We start from the raw sequence: 12964 nt of genomic DNA, 5'->3' as shown, positions 1-12964 counted from the left end.
GCAGAGACTGCCCCAGCAGCAGCCAGTGCAACTGACCCAGGGACTGCCCGAGCTGCTCAGGCGCCTCCTGGGTCAGCCACATGGGGCTGCTGCAGAAGTCACGGAATCCATGACTTTCGTGACAAAGACGGAGCCTTCATCATAATTGATGGACTTTGTAGCAAAGTTAATCAAAGTCTTGAGATTAGCATCACAAATCTGATAGCCTTCAGATCAAAATGTAGAATCTAATACTTTCACTTTTGGCCACAAATACAAAATTGGAATTTGGGAATTGAAGAGAGATTTCTGTAACTGTTAGTGTGTTTAGCTAGAATTTAAGATGAGTGGCATAAAATAATTAGATTAGAAATGTAAAAATGAGAGGCCTCACTGCTTTGTCAGTTGAGAATTTTCTAGGGATCAGCACAGTATTTTTTTAAATTGCATTTGTCACATTTCGCTAAGCTTTGAAAAACTCATGAAAATCTAATATCCCAGGCCAAAAAAATCCACTTGCCCACCCTGCCAAAAGAATAATTTTACTCACCTCTCCCAAATGGCTATGGTTTTGAAGGCTTATTTAGTTGCTGAATTCAATTTAAATAAAGTATTTTTACTCTCAGACCAGGAAGTGTCTTTATAAAAAACATGAATACCTTCTACAAAGATTATTTTGGTGGAATATTCTTCAATTAGTAATCCTACTTCTGAATATCCTGCACTTTAAAAGAGTTATTGCACCACAGACAACACTTAAACTGGAAGACAGAACTATTATCTTCTTCCATCCTTCAAATCTAGACCTATCTGCAATGTCACTTACATTTCTTTTAGATACTTTGGTCCATGGACAGTTCTGAAGGCAAGTTCTTGTAGTTTTTTGTGTGCGAAGTTATTTGTTACTCCTTGCTGGAAAGTTTCATGAAGGACTGTACCAATCAGCATCTGCCGTGAACTGGACTCACAACTCTACACGAAAAAAAAAAAAAATCACAACCAGCAATATATTTTACTGTAATGTACATAAAACGGGTCATAAATCCTCATGAGTACGCCCTTTTTTTGTTAGGGTTACCCTCTAACATCCCCTCTAAATTTTCTTTTTTTTCCTGAGTGGGTTACAGACTTCACTGAGCACTAAATTTTTGTCCATGGGCAAGCTTGCACTTTTAAGTCTTCTTACAATATATTATTTTTCATGTGACTTATCAGGAATACATACACATATGGGCGACATAGGCATACATAGCAGTGATTTGAGTACCTATTAGCTTTCAAGAGTTTTAATTAAAAACCACAGAGATTTAGAAACCCATGAAAGCAGGAGCCTCTCCCAGGAGCTTCAGCCCTTGCGAGAGCCCCTGCCCCCCTCCCACACACACACACACACACACACACACTCCTTACCCCTCCCTGCTGGTTCAATACTTTCTGCAGGTAAGGCATTTTAGGATCTTCCCCTCTCTGCCAAACAGTCAGCCCCGCTCGACACCATGGTCCCCAGGAGGGAGTTGCCACTGCATCCCAGAATGCATGGACCAGTCACCCCTATCCAAACAGCAGAACAGCACCGCCCCCAGCCCTTGCACCCCTCCCCCACGCAGGCAGCAGCGGGCTCATTTCAGCACCCCCAACCCTTGAATGCTGCTGCCAGCAGTAGGGACCAGCCTCTCCTCAGTCCACTAGAATGGGACCATGAACTCTCCCCACTCCTCTGCATTCAAATCAGGCTGCTTCCTCACCCATGCTACCTGGGAGGCAACAGGGAGAGAACAGGAAGATTTTCCCTGCTTTCAGTTCCTGCACTTAGATCCAACCCTGGCTTGCAGCAGCCCGAAGCTGCAATTACAGGTAAAGTCCTGCTCAGCACACAAGGAATTTTCCAGTGAACTTGGCTGCAAAGCTCCACAAAGTCTCTGATAATGTGCAAACTAAGATTTTTCATAGGCTTATAACTTGGCCAAATTTCAGCAGATTTTCACATGAATGGCAAAAGGCACAGCCCAGACAAACGCCACTATCGGCCAATGTTCATGTCCCTGCTCCAAAGCATGGACTTTTTTCGATGTGATTTGTCACTAGTTTTAAAATGTTTTATATTCCATGGTTTCACCACTTACCCTGAACTTTTCACTCAGTACTGCTTTTCTCATACATCGAATACTATTTGATACTGTAGTGCCAGAAAGCAGCAAGTCTGGGTACAGAATTAGATATCCAGAGTCTCTATTTATTATCCAGGTACCAGAATGACAATCTCCTTCTAAGTGAATGATGTCTCCTGGAACTACTGGAACAGAATACCTGTAAAGTAATTACAAATTGCAATAACAATTTGCAAGACGTAAGGATATATTGGAAATTAAGTTCATATTCCAAAATCAGAGTAAACCATCCAATTTTTCAAGAAGTTAGCCTGGAGAATCCACTGAAAAATTAAATAAAAAGCAATTTACACTAGTAAAACAAGTACACCTCTACCCCAATGTAACGCAACCGGATATAACACGAATTCAGATATAATGCGCTAAAGCAACACTCCGAGTGGGCGGGGCTGCACGCTCCGGCGGATCAAAGCAAGTTCGACATAACGCGGTTTCACCTATAACACGGTAAGATTTTTTGGCTCCCGAGGACAGCGTTATATCGGGGTAGAGGTGTATGATTTTCACTGACTGTTACAGAAACACTATCTTAATATTTGTGAGAAAGCATGTTTCCAAAAAATTGCACAAAACTTCCATTTTACAGACAAACACACAGATACTCAAATAATTCAAACCCCACCAAGTAAGAGCAGTCTCACAAACTAATCCAATATATTTTGCACTCAGATCTTGTACATGATCATGGACTTTGTACAGAACTGCATTTCTACTCATTTACAGTAATGTCAAATAGAATTCTGTAAGATTTTTATCAGTTCTATATAGCCTCATTTGAAAGTAAAATCTAAGAAGTTTTTAAGAACTGCAGTAATGACTTCAGAATAGAACAGAATTAGGAAGACGTTCTACCAGATTATCCAATGTAATAAGACATTTGAGAAGAAGTACTTGCCAATGCCCCTTATAAATGCAATCAAACTCTGAAAATATGTCATCCCTACCAAGATTTAATTCTCTACCACAAACTTTGCTCTTCTTGAAAGCCTGTCTTTAACTTATTTAAAGTGATTGCTTTTTGGCATTGCCCTATTTTCATATAACTGAAGTTTGCCAACTGCTTTAGCATCTGGAGTAGAGCTCCCACAAACTGAGCCCATGAAATCCAGAGGATAGGGATTCTGCATTAAACTAGTTCCGCTGTATTTTCTCCTAAACAGCTACTCTCAAATTTAGTGATCTGAAATGAAACTAAGTTTATGACATTCTTACTGAGACTGTATATCTTGAAAAAGTGAAACCTACATACTTTACAGAATCAGTTTTCCTGGAAGTCATGTCACCTCAGGAAGCAAGAGATTCTTGCATTCAATCAATGTTGCTTCCTTTGCCTACTAATTATTATCCTCTATAATTTGTCATAAGCTCTTTTTCTGTTCAGTGGTGCTAAAGTTAACATAGGTGTTTCAATCAGCTTGTGTAACACCCAATTCTGCAAGGACATCTCTGTATATTTGCATCAGTTCAATTAGATCAAACCTGGGACCAGTACTAACTGCTGCAATTAGCACATCAAACGTAAAACTACCCACTTACAATTTCACCATTTTGCATGTTTGTTAGAGTATTATTAAGCCATGACAAAATTATGTGAAAACTGTCAGATAACAATATAATTGACATTTGATACCAGCTGCTCTCAAGATTAATAAAAGGCACTAACATGTTGATATTATATTAAGTCAATGTATTAAGATAATATACTCTGAATTTTGTTTTAATCTAAGACAGTAAAAAACTAAAGCTGTGGATTAATCACAGTTAACTCATGCGATTAACTCTAAAATTGCGATTAATCGCAATTTTTTTTTTTAATCGCACTGTTAAATAGAATACCAATTGAAATTTATTAAATATTTTTGGATGTTTTTGTACATTTTCAAGTATATTTATTTCAATCACAATACTGAATACAAAGTGTACAGTGCTCACTTTACAGTGAAAATATTTGTAATAAAAATAATATAGAAATGATAAACAAAAGAAATAGTATTTTTCAATTCACCTCATACAAGTACTGTAGTGCAATCTATCATGAAAGATAAAAAACTTAATTATGTACAAAAAAAACTGCATTCAAAAATAAAACAAAATGTAAAACTTTAGCGCCTACAAGTCCACTCAGTCCTACTTCTTGTTCAGCCAATTGCTCAGACAAGTTTGTTTACATCTCCAGGAGAAAATGCTGCCCGCTTCTTATTTCAATGTCACTTGAAAGTGAAAACAGGTGTTTGTGTGGCAGTGTTGTAGCCGGTGTCGCAAGATATTTACGTGCCAGATGCACAAAGATTCATATGTCCCTTCATGCTTCAACTACCATTCCAGAGGACATGCGTTTTGTTCGATAATGATCCAAAGCAGTAAGGACCAATGCATGTTCATTTTCATCATCCGAGTCAGATGCCACCAGCAGAAGGTTGATTTTCTTTTTTGATGGTTCGGGTTCTGTAGTTTCTGCATCAAAATGTTGCTCTTTTAAGATTTCTGAAAGTATGTGCCACACCTCATCTCCCAAATTTTGGAAGGCACTTCAGAGAGTCTGAAACCTTGGTTTGAGTACTGTACCTATTTTTAGAAATCTCACACTGGTCTTTGTGTTTTGTCAAATCTGCAGTGAAAATGTTCTTAAAATGAACATGTGCTGGGTCCGAGACGCCTATAACATGAAATATATGGCAGAAGGTGGGTAAAACAGAGTAGGAGACATACAATTCTCCCCCAAAGAGTTCAGTCACAAATTTAATTAACACATTATATTTTTAACGAGTGTCCTCAGCATGGAAGCATTGGTGGCCAAAGCATGAAGGGGTATATGCGCTTCTCGGCTCTATGAGCTAAGATGTGAAAAAATTATCTAAGTTATATCTGGCATGTAAATACCTTGCAATTCTGGCTACAAAAGTGCCATGCGAACACCTGTTCTCACTGGCAGATGACATTGTAAGCAAGAAGCTGGCAGCATTATCTCCCGCAAATGTAAACAAACTTGTTTCTCTGAGCAATTAGCTGAACAAGAAGTGAGTGGACTTGTAGGTGATAAAGTTTTACATTGTTTTATTTTTGAATGCAGTTTTATTGTACATAATTCTACATTTGTAAGTTCATCTTTCATGATAAAAGAGACTGCACTACAGTACTGTATGAGGTGAATTGAAAAATACTATTTCTTTTGTTGTTTTACAGTGCAAATATTTGTAATAAAAATATAAAATTAGCACTGTACATTTTGTATTGTGTTGTAATTGAAATTAATATATTTGAAAATGTAAAAAACATCCAAAAATATTTAAATAAATTATATTCCATTATTGTTTGATCAGCTGACACTCCTATAAAAAACCCACCCAGAAGAACATGCAGAGAACTAGTTCATCATCTAACACCATATCCCCATCACAGAAAATGTTTATATTTACATATCCGTTACCAGTCATTCCTTAGAATACACAGTTCTGTATCTTCAAGTGATTGAGAAGCTGTAATTGTCAGGTGTTTCTCAGGACCATCTTCGTTTTTCTGTATTATGTTGATTCTTAATACACAGTATCTGTTGTTCAAACCTTTGCTGAGTGTTGTGTCACAGAACTCAACTGCTCTCTTCTGAAAACTTAAGAGATGGTTGCATTAATATAGCCAAATACACAGTGGTGTTTGGAGGCCGTAGCCACTCCATATTTAAGTCTGAAGCAAGACTCCTAACGTAAAACAAGTTTCATTCCTCTGCCACATCTTATCCCAAGGCAGAGTTTTTCTGGGAAACCCGGTTGAAAATAGAACAGGAGTACTTGTGGCACCTTAGAGACTAACAAATTTATTTGAGCATAAGCTTTCAACTCTGCAGCCTACATCAGCAACGCACTGGTCTAAGACAGCAGTTCTCAAACTATGAGCAGGACCCCAAACTGGGTCAGGAACCCATTTTAATGGCGTCACTAGGGCTGGCTTTGACTTGCTGGGATAGGCCTGAGGCTGAAGCCGAAGCCTGAGGGCTTCAGCACTAGGTGGCGACAGGGCTCACTTTACAAGCCCCCTGCCTGAGGCTGAAACCCTCGGGCTTCGGCTTTGGACCCCCCGCCCCCAAGCGGCAGGCTCCAACTTTGGTTCCCCCTCCTGGGGGCATGTAGTAATTTTCGTTGTCAGAAGGGCATCACAGTGCAATGAAGTTTGAGAACCGCTGGGGTAGAAACTCCAAATTCAATTTGTTCCAAGGAGGTTTTTGTTTTGTTTGAAAGAGGCTCCGTCCCTCCCACCCCAAAGACAGACCGGGGAGCTCTGCAATGTGGCTCGCAGCCACCCCTTTCCTCAGTACAGAGAGGCAGCCTGTAAGCTGGTTCCAGGAAACGATACTCCTTAGTTCCTACCAGAGAACTGCATGTTGGGACCACCGACCTCACATAGCCGCCAGCCACAGTGAAAAAGCTCAGGCTACAATTGCAGCTGCTTTCCGAGCCGTTCTCCGGGCTCGGCATGACAGCCCCCGGCGACGCCCCGGCGCGGGGCCGGTCCCCCGAGGTAGGGGGTCTCGGCACACGGCGCGGGGATCCCCGGAGCGAGGGGCCCGGGACAATCGGGACACGGGACGGAAAGGACGGGTCGGTCCCCGCAGCGAGAGGACGGAGAGAGCCAGGGAGGCTGAGAAGGCGGCTGGCTCTGAGCCCCGCTCCTATTTCGAACAACGCGCGCTGTGGCGGATCCCTCCCCCGGGCGGTACCTCTCCGGCGGGGCCAGCTCCTCACAGACACTTTTCTCCATCAGCTCCTCCAGCACCCGCTGCTCTTCCCACCCCAGCTCCATAGCGACGGCGGAAGCCGAGAGACCCGATACCGGGCGGAGAGGGGCGCACAAGTGGCGTGGGCGTAGTCATGGAGGCGCTCCCGCCCATCAATTAAAGTCCCGCCGGTTTGGAAGAGTCGCGCAGACTCAGTAACGCCACACTCAGCCCAGGGGCGGGACAGAAGTAGCTGCCCGCGTGCTACAGGCTGGTGGGGGGACGGCGGGCGCGAGCGGCGCTCAGCCAATGGAAGGCCGGCCAGCGCAGCGAGCGGCTCGCGCAGGGCGCGTTGGCGGGAGAGGGCGTCGCTCCCAGGTAGCGGGATGTGGCGCTTTGTCCCGAGTGCATCAGACGCGGGGGGAGCTCGGGGTTAGCCCCGGGCGGGCCGGCCTGCCGGGGTTCCGTAGAACGAGCAGCAGCCCGGCGAACGTTTTGGAAAGTGCCATGTGACTTTCAAGGGCCACTGCGCCATCCCGGAGACAATCCAGACAGGCATTACAGCACATCTGCTCTGCCCGCGCCTAGCCTCAGGCTGCTACTGCCAGCTCGGCTATAGTGCTGCTGGACATGTGGCACTGGTACCCGCGCCTTGCTGGTGTGATCCCTTTCCTAACGAGTCCCAAAACTGTTAGCTTTTTTGACTGCCACTTCATAATCTTCTTCCCAGCATAAGTAGTTAAGAAAAGTCCCTTTCTAGGCCACAGATTTCTCTCTGTCTGTGCTTCAAAACCTTGAGTGTTGATGTCAGGGAAGCAGTCTCAAACATCTGACACTGCATGATAATGGAAAGTGTCCCCTTTATTTCTGTGGCAAATGAGGGAGAAAAGGGGATTTTTTTTTATGACCATCATGTGCACCTCAGTTCATATGCTTGATACCCTACCTGGCTGCAAGGAGTCAAATCAAAGAAACCTGTAAGAATGGAAACAGCAGCAAAGATAAGGTACAGTACTTAAAAAAAAAAAAAAAAAAAGTATCAAAGATACCCAAAGAAACAATAGGGAAACTATTAACTGGGGAATACTCACCTGCCTAACTCCAGCTGGGCTAGCCAAGATTATTCTTGCCAGGTCCAAATTTGGAATCCAAGGGCCTATTAAACCAAGTCCTCAGCCCAGGAAGGAAAGGGGCCTTAAGTAGATAGCAACAGGTGGAGATCAGTCTCTGAAGGAAAAAAAGGCAGCATGCTAGAGGGGCTGTCTGTCACTCCTAGTCCAGGAGGAGGGATGTCTGAGCAGAGTGCAATTTACCCAACACTTCCAAGGGAAAAATAGCATAGGCAAGAACCTGGTCTTTCCTTGTTTTTTCCCTGTTTGCTATGTACCTTTAGGTGAATAAACTATATGTTTGTTTTGATAAAATTGTGTTATGTCACTTTAGTCAGTCATGGGTCACACTCCCAGAAAGAAATTTTATTGCTAATGGTAAGTACAATTGGGCCTGTCATGGTTACACAGTTGGGAAATAAGGGGGGCTGCAACCCAGAGATCAGTCCAAAAGTGGTTGGATCCTGAGAGAGGTAAAGGAAGCCAAGCCTGTCACCTAAAGGGTGCACTCAGAAAGACTAAAAGAGCTCTAAAGTACAACTCAGCCTGCAACAGTGATCATTTCAATCTGAAAGTTAAGCTGTGTGGACTCCTTTAAGTTACACACCAGAGCTGCCTCAAGCTCCACCGAAGAGAGAGATGAACAACTGCTGTTGGATTAACTTTAATTCACTATTTTGAAAAGAGTGAATAACTTAAGTATCAAATATCAATGGAAAAATCTTCTGTTGGGTGTTTGTATGTTTCTTATTGTACAATATCAGAACTGGTTATTATGGCATGGGATAGACTATATTTTTTACATGTTTTTACTGTGTGCCTGGTTTACTTGGAATTTTGATTTAAGCTCTGTTTGACAAACATGCAGTAGGGATACACTGACCCAAAAAAAAAAAAACCCAAGATTTATATGCAAGGTGAATGCATAGAGGAAGTGGGAATTAGTCTAGTCTGTACATGATATATGGCCATGACTCTGCTAAAAAGCTATATGAAAACAATTTTAAACCCAGGGTACCCCACTACAGCTACTTTTTCACCATCATAAATTTAAAGAAAAGTGTGAAATGGAGTTTGCCATTATAAAAAAAAAAAAAAAAAACTTCTTAAAAATAGGGCTGTTGATTAATCGCAGTTAACTCACATGATTAACTAAAAAAAAAGGTAATCGCGATTAATCAGTTTTAATCGCACGGTTAAACAATAGAAAACCAATTGAAATATATTAAGTATTTTTGGATGTTTTTCTACATTTTCAAATATATTGATTTCAGTTACAATACAGTTTACAAAGTGTACAGTGCTCACTTTATATTTTTTATTACAAATATCTGCATTGTAAAAATGATAAAAGAAATAGTATTTTTTAATTCACCTCATACAAGTACTGTAGTGCAGTATCTAGCGTGAAAGTGCAGCTTACAAATGTAGATTGTTTTTGTTATATAACTGCATTCAAAAACAAAACAATATGAAACTTTAGAGCCTACAAGCCCACTCAGTCCTACTTCTTGTTCATCCAATCACTAAGACAAACAATGGTGCCCGCCTCTTATTTACAATGTCACTAGAAAGTAAGAACAAGCGTTCAGATGGCACTTTTGTAGCCAGCATTGCGAAGTATTTAACGTGCCAGATAGCATGAAGGGGCATACGAATGCTTAGCCTTTGGCCACCATTCCAGAGGACATGCTTCCATGCTGATGGTGCTCGATAAAAAAAATGAGTTGATTAAATTTGTGACTAAACTCCTTGGGGGAGAATTGTATCTCTCTTGCTGTTTTACCCGCATTCTGCCATATATTTAATGTTACAGCAGTCTCGGATGATGACCACCACATGTTCATTTTAAGAACATTTTCACTGCAGATTTGACAAAAAGCAAAGAAGGTACAAATGTGAGATTTCTAAAAATAGCTACAGCACTCAACCCAAGGTTTAAGAATCTGAGGTGCCATCCAAAATCTGAGAGGGACAAGGTTGGAGCACTCCTTCAGAAGTCTTAAAAGAGCAACACACTGATGCGGAAACTACAGAACACAAACCATCAAAAAAGAAAATCAACCTTCTGCTGGTGGCATCTGACTCAGATGATGAAAATGAACATGCGTCAGTCTGCGCTACTTTGGATTGTTATTAAGCAGAACCCATCATCAGCATGGAAGTATGTCCTCTGGAATGGTGGTTGAAGCATGAAGGGACATATGAATCTTTAGCGCATCTGGCACGAAAATATCTTGCAACGCTGGCTACAAAAGTGCCATGCCAACGCCTGTTCGCACTTTCAGGTGACACAGTAAACAAGAAGCAGGCAGTATTATCTCCTGCAAATTGTAACCAAACTTGTTTGTCTGAGCGATTGGCTGAACAAGTAGGAATGAGTGGACTTGTAGGCTCAAAAATAAAAATATAAAACTTTAGAATGCAGTTATTTTTTGTACATAATTCTACATTTGTAAGTTCAACGTTCATGATAAAAAGATTGCACTACAGTACTTGTATTAGGTGAATTGAAAAATCTTATTTCTTTTGCTTTTTACAGAGTAAATATTTGTAAGCAAAAATAAATATAAAGTGAGCACTGTATGCTTTCTATTCTGTGTTGTAATTGAAATCAATATATTTGAAAATGTAGAAAACATCCAAAAATATTTAAATATTTTATTAACAGTGCGATTAATCGTGATTCATTTTTTAATCACGCAATTAATCACAATTATTTTTTTTAATTGCCTGAAAGCCCTACTAGAAAAATCAAACTTTCCACCACATTTTCCTTTGCTGAGCATGTAAAGAGAGAAATATGAAAGCATGTGGCTGATTTGACTAAGGTAGTGATGGGACCTTGGCTGGAGCCAACTGATCTGCTCTTGAACTCTCTTTGGCTGCGACTGAAGCCCAGACCAGAGAGTGATACAGGGGTTGGGGAGAGGAAGGAAGACAAAGACACAGGAATTTAGGGAAAAGAGGGACTCAACTCTCCTAAAGAAAAATAGAAATATCTTTTTAGGGCAGGGGATGATAGGGAATAGACTCAATTCTCTTTCACACTTAAGTTTGTATAATTTTCCTCCTCCTGCTCCTGCTCTCTCACTGGTTTAGCGTTCATGACTGACTCCTTATTTTAGCTGCATAAGGGAGACTAACCTATTCAGAAAAAGGGGGGTGGGGAGGAGAGTTGAAAGAGATAAACCCAGGCACTTAGAAGAGAAATTCAAATCTCCTCCTAACCTATCTTCTAGACAATACATTTCCTTTAAAAGTTGGGATTATTGGGTTAGCAAGACAAACCAGTTTTTGAATACGTTTTGTTTTAAACTATAAATACACTTTAAAGGTGTATTTTTATTCTGAAAAGTGAAACAGCAAAAATGGCACTATCTTACTAGATAGATCTGCTCTTTATATTCATTCAGCGTCATAGCTGCTTGTTTTAGTAACAGTTTTTACTGCTTTTCACACCTGTTAACCCTGCATAGCCAAGACAGCTAAGTTAGATGCAAAAAAGCAGCAGCAGCAAGACAAGAGATGGGCAGCAAGGCATCTCGTCACAGCAGTCAGGCAGCACTCCTTCCCTTCCCCCAGCAAAGGGGCTGGAATTGAACCTATCTGAACACACCACTGGACTCTAACTTTGCTAACCTTTGACAACAAACTGACTGAGATTCAGTAGAGGGATGGGGGAAATGGTGTGTTAAAGTCCAACGGACTTTCACACTGGAAGGTGAGGAAACTGAGGCAAAGGACTACTGCCCAAGATACTGTCGGATGCGTGTTTTAATTATTTGCATACTTTGAAGTCAATGTTGCTGTGCCCTGTTCCCTCTGCCCTTAATACAAGTTTTCTTTGTTTTATACACAAACTTAGTGCTTGCGACGAGTGGGAAAGTATTGCCTATTAAGGGCACCACAAGGAAGTATTTAGTTTTCCCAGATTTCGGGGTGCGGGCTCAGGTCAGTTTTGTTTTGTAATTTTAAAAGGAAACCCTAGACACTGGATGTGGCCCTTGTTGCTACTGACAATACCTGGGAATAAGGTTATATTTTTGTGTCAGATTCTATTCCATCTTGTACAGCAGGATTATTTAAATTCTAATTATACCTGTGAAAACCCACAGATGACAATGGGGCTTCACATGTGTTATTAAAGACAGAATTTAGTCTGCAAAACCTTTATTACTGCAGTGATACTAAAATGGAAGAGAACTAAGCTTGAATCCTAGAGCCCCACCGACAAAGCTTGCAAGACTGAATTAAAAAACAAACAAACAAAACAAAAATAATCTCACAATGCTGTTTTTACAAAGTTGTTCTTCAGACTACACTTGCAATTTAAGTCTACACATATACTTAGAAGGATCTCTTCAAGATCACAAATCACTAACACAATTAATTCTCCTTTAAATAAAACTAAAAGTCAGACCAAAATCTTAATTGTAGTCACTTTTAATCAAGCATGACAATTTTATTTGTGTTTACCTACAAGGGGAAATATAGTATAATTCCAGAAACATGCATTTCTATTGTCTGCAATATTTACAAATCATATAAAGATATTTCATTGTTATTCAAGTTTTTTTAATAAAATAAATTCAAATACATCTCATTCTCTGCCAATAACACAGGTAAATATCAAAGAAATATATATTTTAATAAAATGAAAAAAATTCCAACCACAAAAGTTATTCTTGATGTATAAACTCAAATTCTAGGTTGTGGCCTTGTCAAAAATAAGTGATATTGATCATGAAATCACTAGTTTAGTTAATATATCCATTACCAGAACATCACTCAATATTTACAATCAATAAATAAACTTACATTACTTAAAGTAAATGACTGAAAGAATTATTCTAGTTTTACAGTTTCTTCAGCTAAGAAGGAGTTGTTTAAATTGAAATTGTACCAGTGTAAATCATGTATGAACAGATCTGTTAAGTCATTTCCTACCTCAAGAAGAGCAGCAACGGTAGCAGAAAAAAACAACAGGGTAATAGTAT

General features: G+C 40.4%; 1 protein-coding gene across 2 annotated transcripts in view; it reads right to left on the bottom strand.

Moving 5' to 3' along the window:
• Positions 1-6996, bottom strand: part of DNA2 (DNA replication helicase/nuclease 2) — a 32301-nt gene extending 25305 nt beyond the window's left edge. The window contains exons 1-4 of one of the 2 annotated variants that reach the window (XM_026650893.2): positions 6859-6996; positions 5575-5754; positions 2103-2286; positions 806-951 (exon numbers count right to left, since the gene is read on the bottom strand). In XM_026650893.2, coding sequence (XP_026506678.1) covers positions 806-951; positions 2103-2286; positions 5575-5754; positions 6859-6941 — 593 coding nt within the window. In that variant the 5' untranslated portion in view covers positions 6942-6996. Of the gene's footprint in view, positions 1-805; positions 952-2102; positions 2287-5563; positions 5755-6858 lie in introns of those variants that run through there. The other variant, XM_026650894.2, reaches the window with a different exon arrangement.
• Between the last annotated feature and the right edge of the window lie 5968 nt (positions 6997-12964).

The sequence above is a fragment of the Terrapene carolina genome, unplaced genomic scaffold, assembly GCF_002925995.2.
Source record: "Terrapene carolina triunguis isolate 2854851 unplaced genomic scaffold, T_m_triunguis-2.0 Scaffold95, whole genome shotgun sequence".
Classification (NCBI taxonomy): domain Eukaryota; kingdom Metazoa; phylum Chordata; order Testudines; family Emydidae; genus Terrapene; species Terrapene triunguis.
The sequence above is the reverse complement of the archived record's forward strand: the minus strand, read 5'-3'. Positions and strand labels throughout refer to the sequence as shown.